A 16,538-nucleotide genomic window follows, 5' to 3' on the forward strand; every position below is an offset into this window, starting at 1 on the left:
TGTGGCTGGCCTGGAATTTACTGTATCCACCAGGGTGGCCTCAAATTCGCAGAAATTTGCTTGCTCCCGCCTCCCTAATGTTGGGCTTAAAGGCATATGCTACTCTACCTGGAAACTTTTTATTTTGCTCCATATAGACTTAACAAACTCACTCATCCAAACCTGAAGGACGACACAGAACACAGGGTCTCACACTGGAGTCCATCCTGGCCTTGAGCTCAAGGTGACACTCTTGCCTCGGCCACCTGAGATTTTTTTGTTTTGCGTATTTAAAAAAAAAAATTAAATTCTTTAATGCAAAGTATGTGATGGCCTGTTCTTTTCTTCCGGGCAAGACTCTCCAGAGCACACAGGGAAAAGCCTGTGTTGGGTACGGTTTCAGTGTGTCCCCCCATCCCCCAAAGTTTGTGTGCTAGGAGATTGGTCCTCAGTGTGGCTGAACGGAGATGGTAGAAGCCTTGAGAAGTAGCCCCGATGGGGCTAGAGAGATGGCTCAGTGGTTAAGAGCTCTGGCTGTTCTTCAGTGGGTCTCAGCGCCCACCGCCACAGACATAAAAATAAACTAAAAATTAAAAAAACAAAAAACAAAAAAACAAAAAAAACAAAAGCAGGGCCCAATAAGGAAGTTAATGAGTTCTTGCACGGATGTCCATGTGCCTGACACACACACACATGAGCTAGAGAAAGGTGCACAGATCATTGGGGGTGCTTTCACCACGAATGTAGCTTTTGAGATAACACAGCTTTTTTTTTTTTTTTTTTTTTTTTTTTTTTAAGTCTGATCCCTGAGTTCCTAACAGCGGTGGGACGCTGTTAGGTCGCGGTGGCTCCCCAGGCAAGCTTGGGGCTAGCCTGGGTTGCGAAATGGTTCAGAAAGCCTGAGAGCGAGCTGCGGGCCTGCAGAGCGCTGGGCCGTGCCCAGCTTCCGGCGCCTCCTCCCGGACGCACGCTGCCGCGCCTCGTCCCCCGGCCGACCCTCGGTCAGGCCCGGTCCCACGGTCCCGTTAGAGCTTTCCGGGTAATGAGGCGTGAGTCACCAGCGGGGGGGGGGGGGGGGGGGCTGAGCTCATTTCTGGACAGTGAGGCCGGATGTGACTCTAGGGGGTCACACACTTGCTGGAGGAGAGCGGAGCAGAGAAAGGGCAGGTCCAGCCTGGCCTGGACTGTGGCCAGGAGAACCCGAAGACCCCGCACGGGAAACGGGCAGTTTCGTTCCAGCTGCGTTCCCTTCACTCCAACCTAATCCTTAATCCTTTTTGGGGGGCAGCAGGGGCTCAAGACAGGGTTTCTCTGTGTAGCCCTACAGACCATGCCTCGAACTCAGAGAGATCCACCTGTCTGCGCTGTGACTGCTGTGGTGCACAGCCCTAAAACCCCTCACCCATCCCTCAGACCCCCACTGCCGCCCCATCCCCACTCCCCACCCCCACCCCCAATCCCTGGCCTGCCTCAACACTTCAGCGTTTCACTTAGTAAGGTTATCTTCCTTTAAGGAGATTTCAGAATTTATTTATGAGAACTTGAAAACCGTAATTGCTCGGTTTACATTTACTTTGTATCGCACCAATGTGAGGTGCTACCAAGTCCTCGTAGTCCTCTTAAGAGACAATCATCACCAAAATGTTATACGTCAAGAGTATAGACATGCTTGTGGCTCCATTCTATTAAGCGATGGACCTAGATCCAAAGCCTGGTCATTTACACTGATGTCCACAAATTCCTTTCTGCGTTGGAGCATCACTTGAAACAGTGGTCCCCACCCCGTAGGTCCAGATCCCTTTGGAGGTCCAGCGACCCTTTTACCAGGGTGGCACAGCAGATATTTAGGATTCATAACAGTAGCAAAATTACAGTTATGAAGTGACAACAAAAATAATGCTATGGTTGAGGTTCACTACAGTGAGAGGAATTGCGCTAAAGGGTCACAGCATTAGGAGGGCTCAGAATCACAGACTAAAAATCTGTTCTGACAGCACACCTGAAGTCCCAGCACTTGGGAGGCAGAGACAGGTTGATCAGTAGGAATTCCAGGCCAGCCTGGCCTACACAGCAAGCTCCACTCTTGCCAGGACTAGAGAAACCCTGTTTAAACAGAAAAACGAATAAAAACCACCACCACCACCAAAACCCACATCAGTTTCACAGAGAGGTGAGTAACTGGGGAGTCATTGTGCCAACAGGATAAAAAAAAATAGGGAAATTATAAGGACATGAGAAAGGAGCCTCTCACGTCAGAGTCAGGCTGATGTCTCTTGCTGAGAATCAAGAACTGTAGGAGGGCCCAGTGTGGTGGCACATGCCATTGGTCCCAGCATTCAGGAGGCAGAGGCAGATGTATCTCTGGAAGTTCAAGGCCAGCCTGGTCTATATAATGAGTTCCAGGATGGCCAGAGCCTACGTAACAAAGAAAACCTGTCTCAAAAAAAAAAAAAAAAAAAAAAAGACAATAAACAAAAGAACTACAAATGCGATACAATTAACAACATTTGCTTAAGGCACAAATACAGTGCAATTAGCAGCATTTACTTAAGGCATTGCAACTCTTCCCATCTGTGAAGAAGCATGTTCCAGGACCCTCACCAGAATCCCTGTGAGTAACCCTGATGGTTTCTGTAGACCCACTCTATAAACGTGTGTTCCTAAGCAACCTTTTGAGATAGAACTTCAGCTACATATGGCTCCTGTTAAGATACTTATTCGTGGCTCTCCCTGGAGGAGCCCACGGGCACACTTAAGTACGTCTTTTCTTTCCCCAGCCTCTCTTTCGTCTTAACCTGCATGCTTGAATCTGTTTGAAACGTCCTTCAGGAGCTGGAGAGATGGCAAGCGCCAGGGCTGATCCCCCTGCCCCCGCCTCCTGAGTGCTGGTATTGACAGAGGTATAGACAACACCTTGTTTAATACAGACTCAAGTATAGACACTGAAAGATAGAGAGGAGTTTAGGAAAAAGGCAGGGCACACCTTACAAACCTGAGCGTGGGTACAGACTTCTCGAAAGAGAGAGACCGGACGTTCAACCGTAGTCACTAAATAGCTTCCCGTCATTGCCCTGTATCATGGCTATTTCTGTCTACTCACTTGAGCAATGCAGCCTGTATCTCCTCCACAGGAGACACTGACTAAGGAGGAAGTGACACCTATTTTATGACAAAGTGACAACGTCTTCCTCTTCGTTCTCTTGGGATGCCCTGAGAACCCACCAGCCTGGACACGAGAAGCAAAATGCTCTGATGGTAAAATAACTAAATAAAGTCAGTTTTTTAAAATGAGATCTTCTGAGAAGCCATATGTGTGTGCTCCTGCTTAAAACCTCAGCTCAGACTCCGCCAACACCCTGTTTTTTCCTGGCACAGAGTTGGGGTTGGGCAGCCCATTCATAGACGATGGGTCCCAAAACACTTTGAACAAGAATGCTGGGGACTGAAATAGGGGAAAGGGCCAGCCCCCCTTCAAGAGCCCGTTTCCTAATGAGCTCAAACAATACATGACAACTTTAGCAAATGTTATTCATTGCCTAAAATGTAATGTCGATTACGACCAGCATCATTTCCAGTCACACAAATGAGCAGCTCAAGATGCTTCCAGTCCCAGCCCCCAGCTTTGGGGCAGAGATGGGCGCTGGTGCTCAGTCAGCTCTCTCCATTTTTGTCCAGTATGGAGCTGCAGCCCCTGGGACCCACACCCTTCCCAGCGACATCTAACAACACCTTCACAGAGACCAACAAGTGTGTCTCCGGGGTGGCTTTAAATCTAGTTAGGTTGACAAGGAAGATTCACCACTCCTGACTTTGATACTATGTTCTGACATGCTATTGTATTCTGCTTTTGTTTGTGTAGTTTTGGAGTTGATTTTACGACGTGAAATTCCTGTATGGTACACACACACACACACACACACACACACACACACCTACAGTCTGACATGGCTCCAGAATGAAGATACAGGAATCAATATACACACTTCATAAAATGGACTTGGGGTTTTGGTTTATCTGTCCTGCTTGAGAATACTGAAGAAGTTGAAGAGTCAGGTGTAGTGGCCATACCTGTCATTGCAGTATTGGGAGGCAGAAGCAAGAAGATCAAGGGCATCGTCAGCTGCGTACTGAATCTAGGAGTGCCTAGGCTTCCTGAGAGATGGCTGGCTCAGTGCGTGAGCCCATGCTGAGAAATCACAGGGATCTGAACCCAACGTCCTGCTCCCTCCCATGTAACAAGCTGGGTCTCATGTTCACCTCTGACCCCAGTGCTGGGGTGGGCATAGGTGGGGCTTAATGCAAGAGGACACTGGACACCCTCCTTTGTCCTCTGCAGAAGGCACCTACAAATAATTGGAAAAGCAAATTTTAAAAAAGTGTGTGTGTGTGTGTGTGTGTGTGTGTGTGCACTGCACATGTATATGAAGGTCGGAGGAGAGTTTACAGAAGTCACTTCTCCTTTCACCTTGTGGGACCTGGGGGTCAGACTCTGGTTGTCAGGCTTGGTGGCCTGACCATAAATAAATTTAAAAGGACGCTGGACATATCTCAGTGACAGAGTGCTGCCTAGCATCTGGGTCCAATCCCTGGCACTTTCAGAATGAATAAATAAAAACTTACAGAATAAAAAATAAGGTCTAATGGAATCCTCTTCGAAATTCTCTAGGCCAGTCTTGTTTTGAGGAAAGACTCTAGAAGACTCTAGTCTTCTGATTTTGGTACCAGCAATGGGAACCCAGGCCTTGCTTAAATGCTGGGCAAGGGCTGTGCTGCTCCGATACGTCTACAGGGCCTTTTTTAATATTTTAAATTCACTAAGAGGCCTTGAACTTGTGATCTCCCTCCTCTGCCTCTAGAGTAGTCCGGACCTGAACCGCTGGGCACAGCGCAATATTTTAGTATCTGCAATTGTCTTTTCAGTTTTTCTTTTGTTTTTGTTGTTGTTGTTTGAGACAAGGTCTCTCTATAAAGCCACGGCTGTCCTGGAACTCACTATGTAGACTGGCTTGAACTCATAGCGATCTGCCTACCTCTAACTCTGCCTCTGTGTCCGGAGTGCTGGGATTAAAGGTGTGCGCCACCTTGCTCAGCAGGTTCTGTAATTAAAAAAAAAAAAAAAAAAAAAGGTAGAAATAGCTTATAGAGAAGAGAAAGGCGCTTCCAAGAACGGAGTGAGCTGAAGAGCTCGGCATGCCCGGGCACAAAAGCCAGCGTCTGTATTGCCTACTTGCTCACTCCCTTGCTCACAGCTGACACACAGACCAGTTTTGTCAAGTACTTGACTTTTTTTTTTCTAATCCACTTGATGTAGGCTTTTCCGTTTTGAAACATTTCACCGCAAACTGAACGCCACAGCTGTAATCCGTTCCGTTGCTCAGCAGATGGAGGTGGGAGGGGCCGGAATTCGGCCAGGCTCTGGACACAGAAGTTCAAGGTCAGTCTGGGCTGCAGGAGCCTCTGTGTCAAACATACACTCTTCCTTCTCTGCCTCTTCATTGACTCCCGTTCAGTTTGTGCCATCTCCTCTCCTTTTTCTTGAGCAGTTGACTAGAAAACCTACCAGGTTTGGTTTTGTTTACACACACACACACACACACACACACACACACACACACACACACACACGGTAAAGGGAGTGATAATCGTAATCTCCATTAGAGGGTGCTGTAGTCTCAGAGAAGAAAATTACTGTAACTTAAACTCAGAGGGGTTTCGGAACTGAAGCATTTATGTTTGTAGTCACGCCTCGTTTCTGGTTTTATTGTGCACCAAACTGCTTTCCGATTCCATGGGGAAATCCATGAAGTTCAGGTCTCCACACCAGCCCATATTTATCGCCCGGCCCTGAGGTGACACGCAGGGCTCCTAAGAGCTACTTGGGAGAAATCATGGAGGGTTGACAATACAGCTAAAGCCAATGGTTCAGGGAAAAGGGGAAACAGACCCTTAAGTCTTTAACAAAAACTGCTTACTCGCCTTTTTTTTTTTTTTTTAACTTCCCGTTTTTGCCACCCAGAGAAGAGCAGCATGTGGCCCCTGTGCGGAATTGCCACACAAACCATAGGCCTTCCATATCCGAAGAAGAAAAGCTCCTGTTTCAAGCGTGGTGTGGTGACGTGCGTCAGCGTCTCCAGCACTCAGGAAGCAGAGCCAGGAGGCGAGGCTAGGCAGTTTAAGGCCATCTCCAGCGCACAGCTACACAGGAAACTGGGCCAGCCTGGGCTAAAGACCTGGTCTTGTGGGTCGGTCTAAGTGTCTTATTTTGGGCTATTGTGAATTAGGTAAGCCACAGCGTGTAATGCCTGTGTTGTTTGGACAGCTAGTCAGTCTAGCAAGCCCTTGTGGTCTGCTTCAGACTTGCTGGGCTCGTTTGTTTGGGGGCTCTGTTTTGTTTGTTTTCTGAGGTGCTGGGGACTGAACCCCTGGATCTACGCGCACACTCTCAGTTCCACCTGCAGACCCGCCCGAAGACTACCATGGGCGGTTCAGGAATGAAATGCTGTGAAAAGCCATTTGCCAGACCTGAGTCTCGGCTCCACAGCCCTGGTTCCTAACGTGCGTTGCGGACATGCCCATGTGCAAGGCGGCTGTGAATGCAGGCACTGCTGCCGTGAGCTGGGAAAGCGTGGGGCGAGCCTCAGCGCGGCCACGGAAAGAGGCCCTGTATACCAGAGCATGGGAAGGTACAGTGCACGTGATCTCGTTGTTCTGCTTTGGACAGAATCTTCCTGTGTAGTCCAAGCTAGCCTCAAACCCATAGCAATCCTTCTGCCTCAGCCTCAGGTGTGCCAGACTTAAAGTCCTAAGCCCCAGACCTAGCTTGATTTTTGCTTTTAGAGGTTTTTACTTATTTTTATGTCTTGTGTGTATAGGGTGTTCTCTTTTATCTATGAAAAAATATGTGAAAACTGATAACTGGTTCTAACAGGTTTTTTTGTTTTGTTGTTTTTGTTTTTGAGACAGGGCTTCTCTGTGGAGCCCTGGCTACACAGGCTGGCCTCAAAAATCAGAGGGCTACCTGTCTCTGCCTCCTGAGTGCTGGAATTAAAGGTGTGTGCCACCGTGACTGGCTTGATCTAGCTATTTAATTAGTTTCTTTAGAGAAAGGGTCATACTGTATAGTTCAGGATGACCTTGAACTTGGGATATTATTTTATTTTTTAACTTTTCATTTATTATTGTCTGTGTGTGTGATGTGTGGATATGAGGTCAGAGGACAACATATGGAGGTGATTCCTCACTTCCGTCTTTATGTGTGTTCTGGAATAAAAGCCGGGGTACCAGGCTTGTGTGGCAAGCACCTTCACTCACTGACCCCTTGTGCTGGCCCCTTTTTAATTTACTCTAATCTTATGATTTTGAGACAGGTAACCTAAGGCTGACTTCAAACCATTCAATATACATCTGAGGATGACCTTGAACCTCCGATCCTCCTGCCTCGCCTTCCAAGCACTGGGATCACAGGCATTGGACACCTCCTGACTTCTGTGGGGCTGGGGATCTTGCCCAAGGCTTCCTGTTTAAGAGGCAGGCACTCTACCAACTTGAGCCACATCCCTGCCCTTTCATTGGCCAGAATCAATTCTGTCCTTTCTGTTCCACCCCCCCCCCCCCCATTACACTGTCAGGCTCTCGGGAGCATAACTCACATTATCTCTGGAGAGTGCATCTCAGCAAATGACTGTGGCTGAGGAGAAATAAGAATCGATTTCTGTGGTGAAGAGATAAAGAGATGCTGAAGGAGAAAAGTGAAAATTCTCCTGTGATCAGGCTCTTATTCTCCAGATTCCTCCGTCCTTGGAGGCTCAAGGTTTCGCTTCTTACCTTGGTTAGGTTACATACACCTGTAATTTCCAGTGCCCCACCCTTTTCTGCTTAACAGAACCTGAACATCTATCTCTGTGTTTGTGTGTGTGTGTATGAATGAATGAATTTGCACTCGTGTACCACATAGCATATGGCAATTGGAGAAAACCTCTCAAGTCTGTCCTCTCCTTGCTCTTTCTGCCTGCTGTGGGGGGGGGGGGGGGCTGTCTCGCATGGCCATCTGGGTGGAGAAACTACGGCTACGGCTACAGATGCAGCTGGCTTTTTCCTGTGGGCTTTGGGGTCACACTCACACCCCCAGGCCTGTTTGGCAAGTGTTTTTACCCACTGAGCCATCTTGATGGTCCCTGTGGATACTTTTTTTTTTTAATTGTTGCTTGTTTGTTTTGAGACAAGGTCTCACTGTGTAGCCATGGCTGATATGGACCAGGGCTCAAACTCACAGAGCTCCACCGGCTCTGCCTCCCAAGTTCTGGGATTAAAGGTTCATGCACCATCACATTCGCCCCTCTGGGCACTGTAAGCCAATAACAACATTAAAATGATTGGGCCTCTTTGAATTAAGTGCTTACCAAGGTGTGTTATATGTAGTTAAGGCTCAGAACTAGGGTAGTCTTTATTTTTCGTACATGGTTGCTAAGGCCCAGGGAGATGAGCTTTCCAAAGGCCTCATATTCCAAGCAAATAATTTGGCTCCAGGTTGGACACTGGTGGCTGTCCTCACGTAGGTCCAGGCTTACACACTGAGCTAGGAAAACTGCTTTAAGAGCTGGTAACGAAGACAAAAACCCACAGAGAAACCACAGGTGCAAAACTGTCACTTTGCCTTTTGTGGGCAACATGGATGTTCTAGAACAGAAAGTCCTTGGTCCTAAAATAATTCCTGTCTCCTCCGTCACTCTGGAGAGTAATGAGAAGCACAGGGACAAAGCACATGGGTCTACTGTCCTCTGCCCCAGTACCCAGCTGTTAACTGACAGCCAATAATAAGAGCTGTTCTTACCCCATTCTCTAGAAGGGTCAGGGGTGTCCTGATGCTGTGATGCTGGGTGTGTTGGATGGGATAACAGTTATCTCCACCCCCACCCCCGAATTTTGGAGGCAAAGTCTCAAGTAACCCAAGCTAGCTCCAAACTTGTAGCAATCCTCCTGCTTCAGGAGCCCCAGGGCTGCAATCACAGGTATAAGCAACCACATGCAGCTTGCATTCTTGAAAAAAAAAAAAAAGAAATATTTTATTTTTTTATCGTATGTGTGGGCTGGGGTAGTTATTTCAGAAGAGGGTGTTGGATACCGTGTCGCTGTAGTTACAGGTGGTTGTGAGCCCTGGGTGCTCGGGAACTTGGGTCCACTGGATGAGCAGCAAGCACCCTTAATCACCGAGCCATCTCTCCAGCTCTCCCCCGGAGCATATTTATCCTCTTAATCTCTTAACCCCCCCACTCCCAATGAACCCCCTCCGTTTCCCAAAAAGCCCCTCCCACTTTCATGTGGACTTTTGTTCTTGTTTGGTTGTTGAGATAAGGTCTCACTATGTGGACCTGGCTGGCCTGGAACTCACTATGGAGAGCTGGCTGGCCTCAAACTCACAGAGATCCGTCTGCCTCTGCCTCTTCGATGCTGGGAATAAAGGTACCACCCCTGGGCGAGTGTGTCCTGCTGAGCTCAGAGTGGGAGGTTATTTCCAGGGGCGTGGACAACCTCCCAGCGGCTGGCTACAACACTGAAAAAGGCCTTGTCCTTCTCCAGCAACCATTAACCGCCACTGGCTCCACATAAAGGCTGGGGCCTTGTGAGTCCCTCCCCCAGCGACTGTTAACTGCCTATACAGACCCAGGAAGGAGGGGGTCTCTTGAGTCCCTTCCTTTTTTTCTTTTTTTTTCTTTTTGGAGGCAGGGTCCTACCATGTAGCCCAGGCTGATCTTGAACTTGAGATCCTCCTGCCTCCTCTTCCTGAATACTGGGGTTGAAAGAATCAGACTAACTTTGTAACCTATGTTTCTTTTAATTGCCTTGTAACTTATATTTGCAAGTTTTAGGCCCATGTTAATTAAAGCCTCTTAGTGCTTCTGCAGAGAACCAAGGAATGTAAAAGTTCCTGACATTAGCCATCTGTGAGGGCAGAGATAAGGAAGAGAACAAGCAGAGATCTCTACTAAATGGAGAAAAAAATCACCGGCGCCAGCCGGTGAGATGGGCTTTGTTTGGAAACTGGGCCAAATGGCCCCAATCCTTCTCCTGACCTTTGATCCAAAGCCTGTAACCCCCACTCCTCAGAACAGACATGGGATGAGTTAATCACCCTCCCACATTTAACTGTGGATGTCAGGAAATTCCAAACTGACTTGAAGATTAGATATTTACGACAGGGCTGACTGGACCTAAGGGTGACCAGAACTGACCAATTATTTTAAAAGTTAAACACTTCTTCCAATCCTAAATTGCCAAGAAGTCAACCCCAGGAGATTCCCACCTTGTGTCTTTTAAAAACCTAAGGTCTTTGTCTCCTGGTGCCACTCCTAGCTGACCAGCAGGGGTGACCCCATTGCAATGGTTAAGAAGAGTGAGTCTCTTGCATTTTTGCATCGATGGATGATTAGTTTCCTGAGTTCTCTTCATACCTTCTTATATTTAGGCTCTTGCTGGGCCTAACAGGGTCACAGACATGCACAGCCACACCTGGCCCTGAAGTATCTTTGCACAACTGGTTTCTTTTTTGAAAACTCGAGACTATGTAACTGACAAGCCCCCTTTAGTTCTAACAGCCTGGGGGATGAGGAGACGGGCTTAACAGAAAATGGGTGTGTCTGAGAGCATTTTCCGGGTTTAGAGCTAACAGGTCTGGGCCCTGTATCATTCCGTCCTCCCAAACCTGGTGCTTTCTCTCATTATCTCTGCTCCGTTTCCCTCCCTAGGTCCCGATTTGCCAGATCCTAACCAACACTATGAACCTGTGTTCTTGGGTTCTGTGACTGTAGACGGATGGAGGAGACAGGAGTCACATCAGGACCAAAGACAAGACATCTGTTTCCCTCTGGGAATGAACATGCTGGTTGCTTCCTAAGCACTGTGCCTTTGGGAACAGTGTCTTCTTGGAAGAGTCCAGTTCCCACTGTGCATTTTCATCGTCTAGGCATTTCACTAACTTTATCCTTTGCTGTACAAAGCAGGTCATTGCTACACCATGTGATGACAGGTATTCAGTGAAGCGAAGCCAGTGGCTTAGGCCACATAGCACCATGTTGAATAAAGACTCAGCTCTGTTTCTAGAACTACAGCCAGTTCATTATACCACAACACCGCACAAACGCATCTCTTGGGGTCCCAAAGTTTGATTAAATAGTTGAAGATGTCATTCAAAGACAACCTGGAAATTTTGAAGCCGGGTTACCTTATGTTGGGGGAAAAGCTATTTACGAGAAAGTGATCTCTAATTAATTTTGGAAAATTTCAAAATATAGTTAACTGAGACGAGCGTAGAGGTACTCCCTGTTATCCCAGGGCTTGGGGGGCAAAGGCAGGAGGATCGAGTGTGCAAGGCTGTTCTGAGGTTCCTTTTCTCATGTTTGTTGGGTCCCCCCGCCCTCTAAAAGGAAAATGAACCTAACTATCGGAGAGAAAGGAAGGGGGCAGTGTGAGCCACAGAAGGTAGCCAACCCCTGCGGTTGGCAGGTACTCCCAGAAGGCCATGCTTCCGCTGTTGCCAGGCGACGAGGCCAAACAGTACAGGATCATGTCCTCTAACTACAGTGCCAACCAGGTAAGCTCCCGCTCTTTACCCCTTTACATTTGATTTGACCTTCCAGATTCACCCTTGATCTACCCGCTCCCGGCAGATTCTGATCCTTAAGCAGAGGCTGAGTGGGCTGAGATGATTCACCTCGTGGTTCAGAGGACCCGGGAACACTGGAAAAGGATCTGAGTTAAAGCTGTAGAGTAAGCCAGTGAGTTTATCTTTACAGGTCAGCGCAAACATTTTAGGCCTGTAAGTCAAGTAACAAAGTCATATTTATTTACATGAGAGTTCTCTCTGATCTGTTTTGGAAATACTCAAAATACAGTAACTGAGGCAGGGGTAGAGCTGCTCCCCCATGATCCCAGCACTTGAGAGGCAGAGGCAGGGGGATCAGGGGTTCAAGGCATCCTTGGCTACATACTGAGTCCAAGGCTAGCCTGAGCTCCGTGAGACAGGCCACCCCCCCCCCCACACACAGAGACAGAGATGGAGAGAGACAAAGACAGAGAATATGAATATGTGAGTTTGAACATGGTGGAAGATGCCTGTAACCCTGGTACTTGGAACAGGGAGACAGACTAATCACTGCAGGTTCGAGGCCAGCCTAGTCTACAAACAGAGCTCCAGGCCAGCCTAGCCTACAAATGGAGCTCCAGGCCAAGCGCTTTTCTTTTTTCTTCACGTGTGTGTTGGGGTAGGGAGGGTAAGGCCTTTCTAGTTACTATGTAGCCCACCAAGACTGGCCTACAAACTCAAAATCATCCCGCCTCAACAGCTAAGTGCCAGGCTTACAGATGTGTGCCGTTATGGCCAACTACCTTCTGTCATAGCAACACAAATGTTTGTAATAAACAAATAGATAAATAGATGGCAGTCTCTGCCCTTCGGCCAGCCAAAGAAGGTAGCAAAAGATGGATTTGATTACCTACTCTTGGTCCACTCCAGCATTGCCCGATGGAGTGAGTCACAAACTTTAAGGGTTTTAGCAGCAACATGAAAACTAAAAAATTAAGTTTAGCAATGCTCACTGGAACTCAATAAACTCCAAATATTAACATTTAATTGGTACTTTAAAAAAATATAACAAAATATTCTAACTGCCCCCCCCCAACTTCTCTTATCCTAGCTCCTTAAAACTCCATTGCCCGGGGCTCTGTGCACACGAGAGAAGCCCTCCACCACTGAGCTACAGGCCCAGCACACATCTTGAGCCAAAAGATTATATTCTCATACTTGCCTGGCATGAACAAGGGCCTGGGTTCAATTCTCAGTGTGGTAAAACCAGACTCAGTTTCTTCTCTTTTATGTCCTCTCTTTTTTCAGTAGCTTTCTTCTTTCTGTATGTTCTTTAGGTTAGCATACAAACTATTGGCTTTTGTCAGGGCATTTTTGTTTGTTTGCATTTGTTTTTGTTTTTCGAGACAGGGTTTCTCTGTATAACCCTGGCTACCCTGGTCTTGATATGTAGACCAGGCTGGCCTTGAACTCACAGAGATCCACCTGCCTCTACCTCCCCAGTTGCTGGGACTATGGGTGTGTGTCACGGTGCCTAGCTTGTCAGGGCGTCTTCATACACTAGTGTCAATATACTGTTCTCAATCCCTTCGTCCTTCCCTCCCAGCTCCAGTGGGCTCCTTCTCTTCCCAGCCTCAGCACCCACTTCACTTTCCTTTTACACATTAACCCATCACCTTAGTTCCCGCCGCCCTTAAGATCGCTTCCTCTCTACACACCCCTTCTCACAGTGAAGCCTTTGAGCCTCACAGAAACTCCCCTCTTTCTCTCCACAGTATGAAAACGCTTTCTCACCCAAGTACCTGCAGAATTGGTCTCCTAGCAAGCCAACAAAACAGGTATTTCAAGCCCACCTTTCCCTTCCCCCCCCCACCAACAGGTTATGGTGTCTGCCCTCATGTTCTTGTCACCGAACTCCTCTAGCCTTCAAATGGTCACATTCTCCTTTCCCATGCCTTCACTCCAAGCCCCTCTGACACTTGTTTTAGTTTCCTCTCTCTTTCCACCTCTACCACAGAAAATCACTACCCATGAAGGCTACACTCAGATAATTGCCAACGATCGAGGTCATCTCTTACCTTCAGTGCCCCGTTCCAAGGTGAGATTCCCCATCTCCATCCCTATAAAAAAGGTAAGAGCTAGCCAGGTGTGGTGGTCCCAGTACTCAGGAGGTAGAGGCAGGAGGATCTCTGAGTTTGACGTCAGCCTGGTCTACAGAGCTAGCTCCAGGACAGCCAGGAATATATAGAAAGATACTGTCAGCCGGGTGGCTTTGGCCCACGTCTTTAACCCCAGCACTCAGGGAGGCAAAGGAGGTCAATTTCTATAAGTTCGAGGCCAGCCTGATCTACAAAGAGAGTCCTGGACAGTCAAGGCTACAAAGAGAAACCCTGCACCCTACCCCCCACCCCCAAAAAAGACACTGTCAAAACAAAACAAAGAGAGCAGATGCATAAAAACAGAGTTACAGTCACTATATAGAAAATTAAAGTCCAGCTGGGTGGCAGTGGCACAGGCTTGCAATCCCAGCCAGAGGTGGGTGGCTCTCTATGAGCTTGAAGATAGCCTGGTCTACAGAGTGAGTCCAGGACAGCCAAGGCTACACAGAGAAACCCTATCTCAAAAAACAAACAAATTAAAATCCAAACTGTGATGCCCCAATTCTCTATTCAGTTTATCCACCAGGTCAGCACGGTGCTTAGCACATGAAGTCCTGAAAATGATGACTATATAAACAGTGTTTTCGGACCATAATATTTACACACAGGACTCCTTTATCACACTTAGCCTGAGAAGGCAAACTTTGAGTTGAAAGGAAAGGGCTGAAAAACAGCAACGTAACTGGCTGAGGAGAGGGAGAGACCCCACCTGAAGCAGCCTCTCAGGTGCTTCGTTCCTAAGCATTGCCAAAGTAACAGAATGGACCTGGAGCCAGCAAGTGCTGCTGAGCGGGCACTTACCGGCCTTGAAGACCTGGTGAGCAATGTGTTTTTCCTTCAGGCAAGTCCTTGGGGTACCTTCATGAGCACCTGGGAAATGCCCCTGAAGATACCACCTTCTCGGGTGAACTTGACCGCCCGTACAACGGCTGCTGCCACCGCCCTCACCAACTGGATACACAAGGATCCTGATCTGCTCAATGCCTGCAATGGGCTGTATCCTGAAATCCTAGGCAAGGTATCCATCCTTCCCATCTAACCCAAACCCTTACTGTCTCCATTCTTTTCAGCCTCAAAACTGTTATGCCAAGCACTGTTCCAGCGAGGGGAGGGGCCCTCTACCCAAACTGTCTTGTGCTGTTCAAGTCCCTAATCACTGAGGTCTGAAGGAACAAAAACAAAGCCATCTTGCTCCCCACCCCTAACCTCGGTAGAAAATAATCCCAAGGGGAAGTTAAATTTAACTATCCTTCTTTACATCCTGACCTCCTTCTGCCAGTGGTGAGGAGAAAGGGAGCTGGATTCTGAGGCTGACTGGCAATGACCTGGGCCTAACCAGAGCATGGTCATTTTTCCCCAACAGCCCCATGACCCCAGCAGTCAGAAGACAAAGAAGAAGTCGGTCACAAAGACTGTACAACAAGCACCAAGTCCAACCATAATTCCCAGCTCCCCGGTTATCCATGGCGACGATTCAAATGAACCTCCAAGTCCCCACCCCTCTGCAGGTCACACTCCAGGTCCCCAAACTCCAAACAATTCTCCCAGGACCCCCCCTGAAATCCCTGAAGCCAGCAAGCCCCGCGAAGTAAACACTTGTGAAAAGTTCCATGCAGCTTTGTCAGACAAAGCTGCAACCCTGCAGGGCCAGAGGCCAGGCTGTGATGACATTTTGGGGACTGACTGAAAGAAGTAAGGCCCTGTATTCAGGAATGTGGTACAGACAAATGTTGGGCCAGGAGTAAGTGCAAATTTGGGCAAATAAACATTGTTTGTTGAATCTTATTGACCTGGGTTTTCTCTGTGTTCTATGTCTGTCTTTTGGGATCCATAGTTAGAGGGAAGGCTGGGGAGAGAGTGAGGAAAAGGACATCAGCTCCTGTCAGTGGCACCCCCATGATGACCAAGAAGCTGGTTGGCACCGCACAGGGGCCAACCCTCAGAGAACCCAATTTTGTACAACTATTGTCTTCAAAATCACAAGGACAGTTGTTAGTAGAGCATGTAACTTTTTGATTATTACTTCTTCATTTACTTGATGTGCTTACATAGGTGTGCCTCAAGCACATGGAGAACATGTGGGAGTCTGTTCTCCTTCTGCCATACAGATCCTGGGGATCGAACTCAGGCCCTCAGGCTTGGTGGCTGGCGCATGTACCCACTGAGCTATCTCAGCAGACAAGCTCATAAATAGGAAAAGAAGCCAGGGTGCCCTACTTCCCTTTCAATCACTAGATGGTTAAGAAGCCTTTAAAAAAAAAAGTTAGGAAGTCCACATTCATTTCCAGCCACCAAACCTGTCTACCTTTGCCTCTGCTGTGTTATCATTCTGGCACTTACTGTTAAACTGAATGCCCTTGCTAAGCCTAAAGGCAAAGTGTTTCCCCATGAACACTGACCCAACTCAAAGGACAACCTAGGAGACAGATGATTGAAGCTGGAGAAACTCCGAGACCTCCCAGCACAGCGGATGTGGTGGCACAGTCCTGTAATTCCATCTACTTGGGAGGCTGGAGCAGGCAGCTCATGGGTTCAAGGCCTGTCTGGGCCAGCTTAAGTACTTGGTGAAGCATGATCAGGCCAGCTGGAGGGTAGTCTGGGTAGAGCTCCAGGCTAGCCAGGGATACATGGTAAAGCCCTTTCTCAAAAGATTTCAAGGGACCACTGAAGCAGTCCCCAGCCCCGCCCCCCTAATTCTGCTACCAATTATTTGAGTTCATATTGTCTTCCTGTTCAGCTACCATCAGCTAAGCATTCTTCTCCAATCCGCTGCTTTAATTAATCTCCTGGAGTAGCATTTCTCTTGATGCTGGGGACTGATA

At 47.9% G+C, this 16,538-nt stretch overlaps 1 protein-coding gene across 4 annotated transcripts; it reads left to right on the top strand.

Annotated features, from left to right (window-relative positions):
* The first annotated feature begins 6,034 nt into the window (after positions 1 to 6,034).
* Cfap126 (cilia and flagella associated protein 126) lies at positions 6,035 to 15,501 on the top strand. 4 transcript variants are annotated; one of them, XM_021647070.2, is made up of 7 exons: positions 6,035 to 6,662; positions 10,722 to 11,002; positions 11,400 to 11,566; positions 13,333 to 13,395; positions 13,575 to 13,655; positions 14,558 to 14,734; positions 15,080 to 15,501. In XM_021647070.2, exons 3-7 carry the CDS (start codon positions 11,495 to 11,497, stop codon positions 15,401 to 15,403), a joined length of 717 nt encoding a protein of 238 aa, XP_021502745.2. In that variant the 5' UTR covers positions 6,035 to 6,662; positions 10,722 to 11,002; positions 11,400 to 11,494; the 3' UTR covers positions 15,404 to 15,501. The 4 variants fall into 4 exon arrangements, with proteins under 4 accessions (XP_021502745.2, XP_021502746.2, XP_021502747.2 ...); XM_021647071.2 differs by having other exon boundaries at positions 10,722 to 11,566; XM_021647072.2 differs by lacking the exon at positions 6,035 to 6,662 and having other exon boundaries at positions 10,598 to 11,566.
* Positions 15,502 to 16,538: the final 1,037 nt, after the last annotated feature.

Source organism: Meriones unguiculatus, chromosome 11 (genome assembly GCF_030254825.1).
Source record: "Meriones unguiculatus strain TT.TT164.6M chromosome 11, Bangor_MerUng_6.1, whole genome shotgun sequence".
NCBI classification, from domain to species: Eukaryota; Metazoa; Chordata; class Mammalia; order Rodentia; family Muridae; genus Meriones; species Meriones unguiculatus.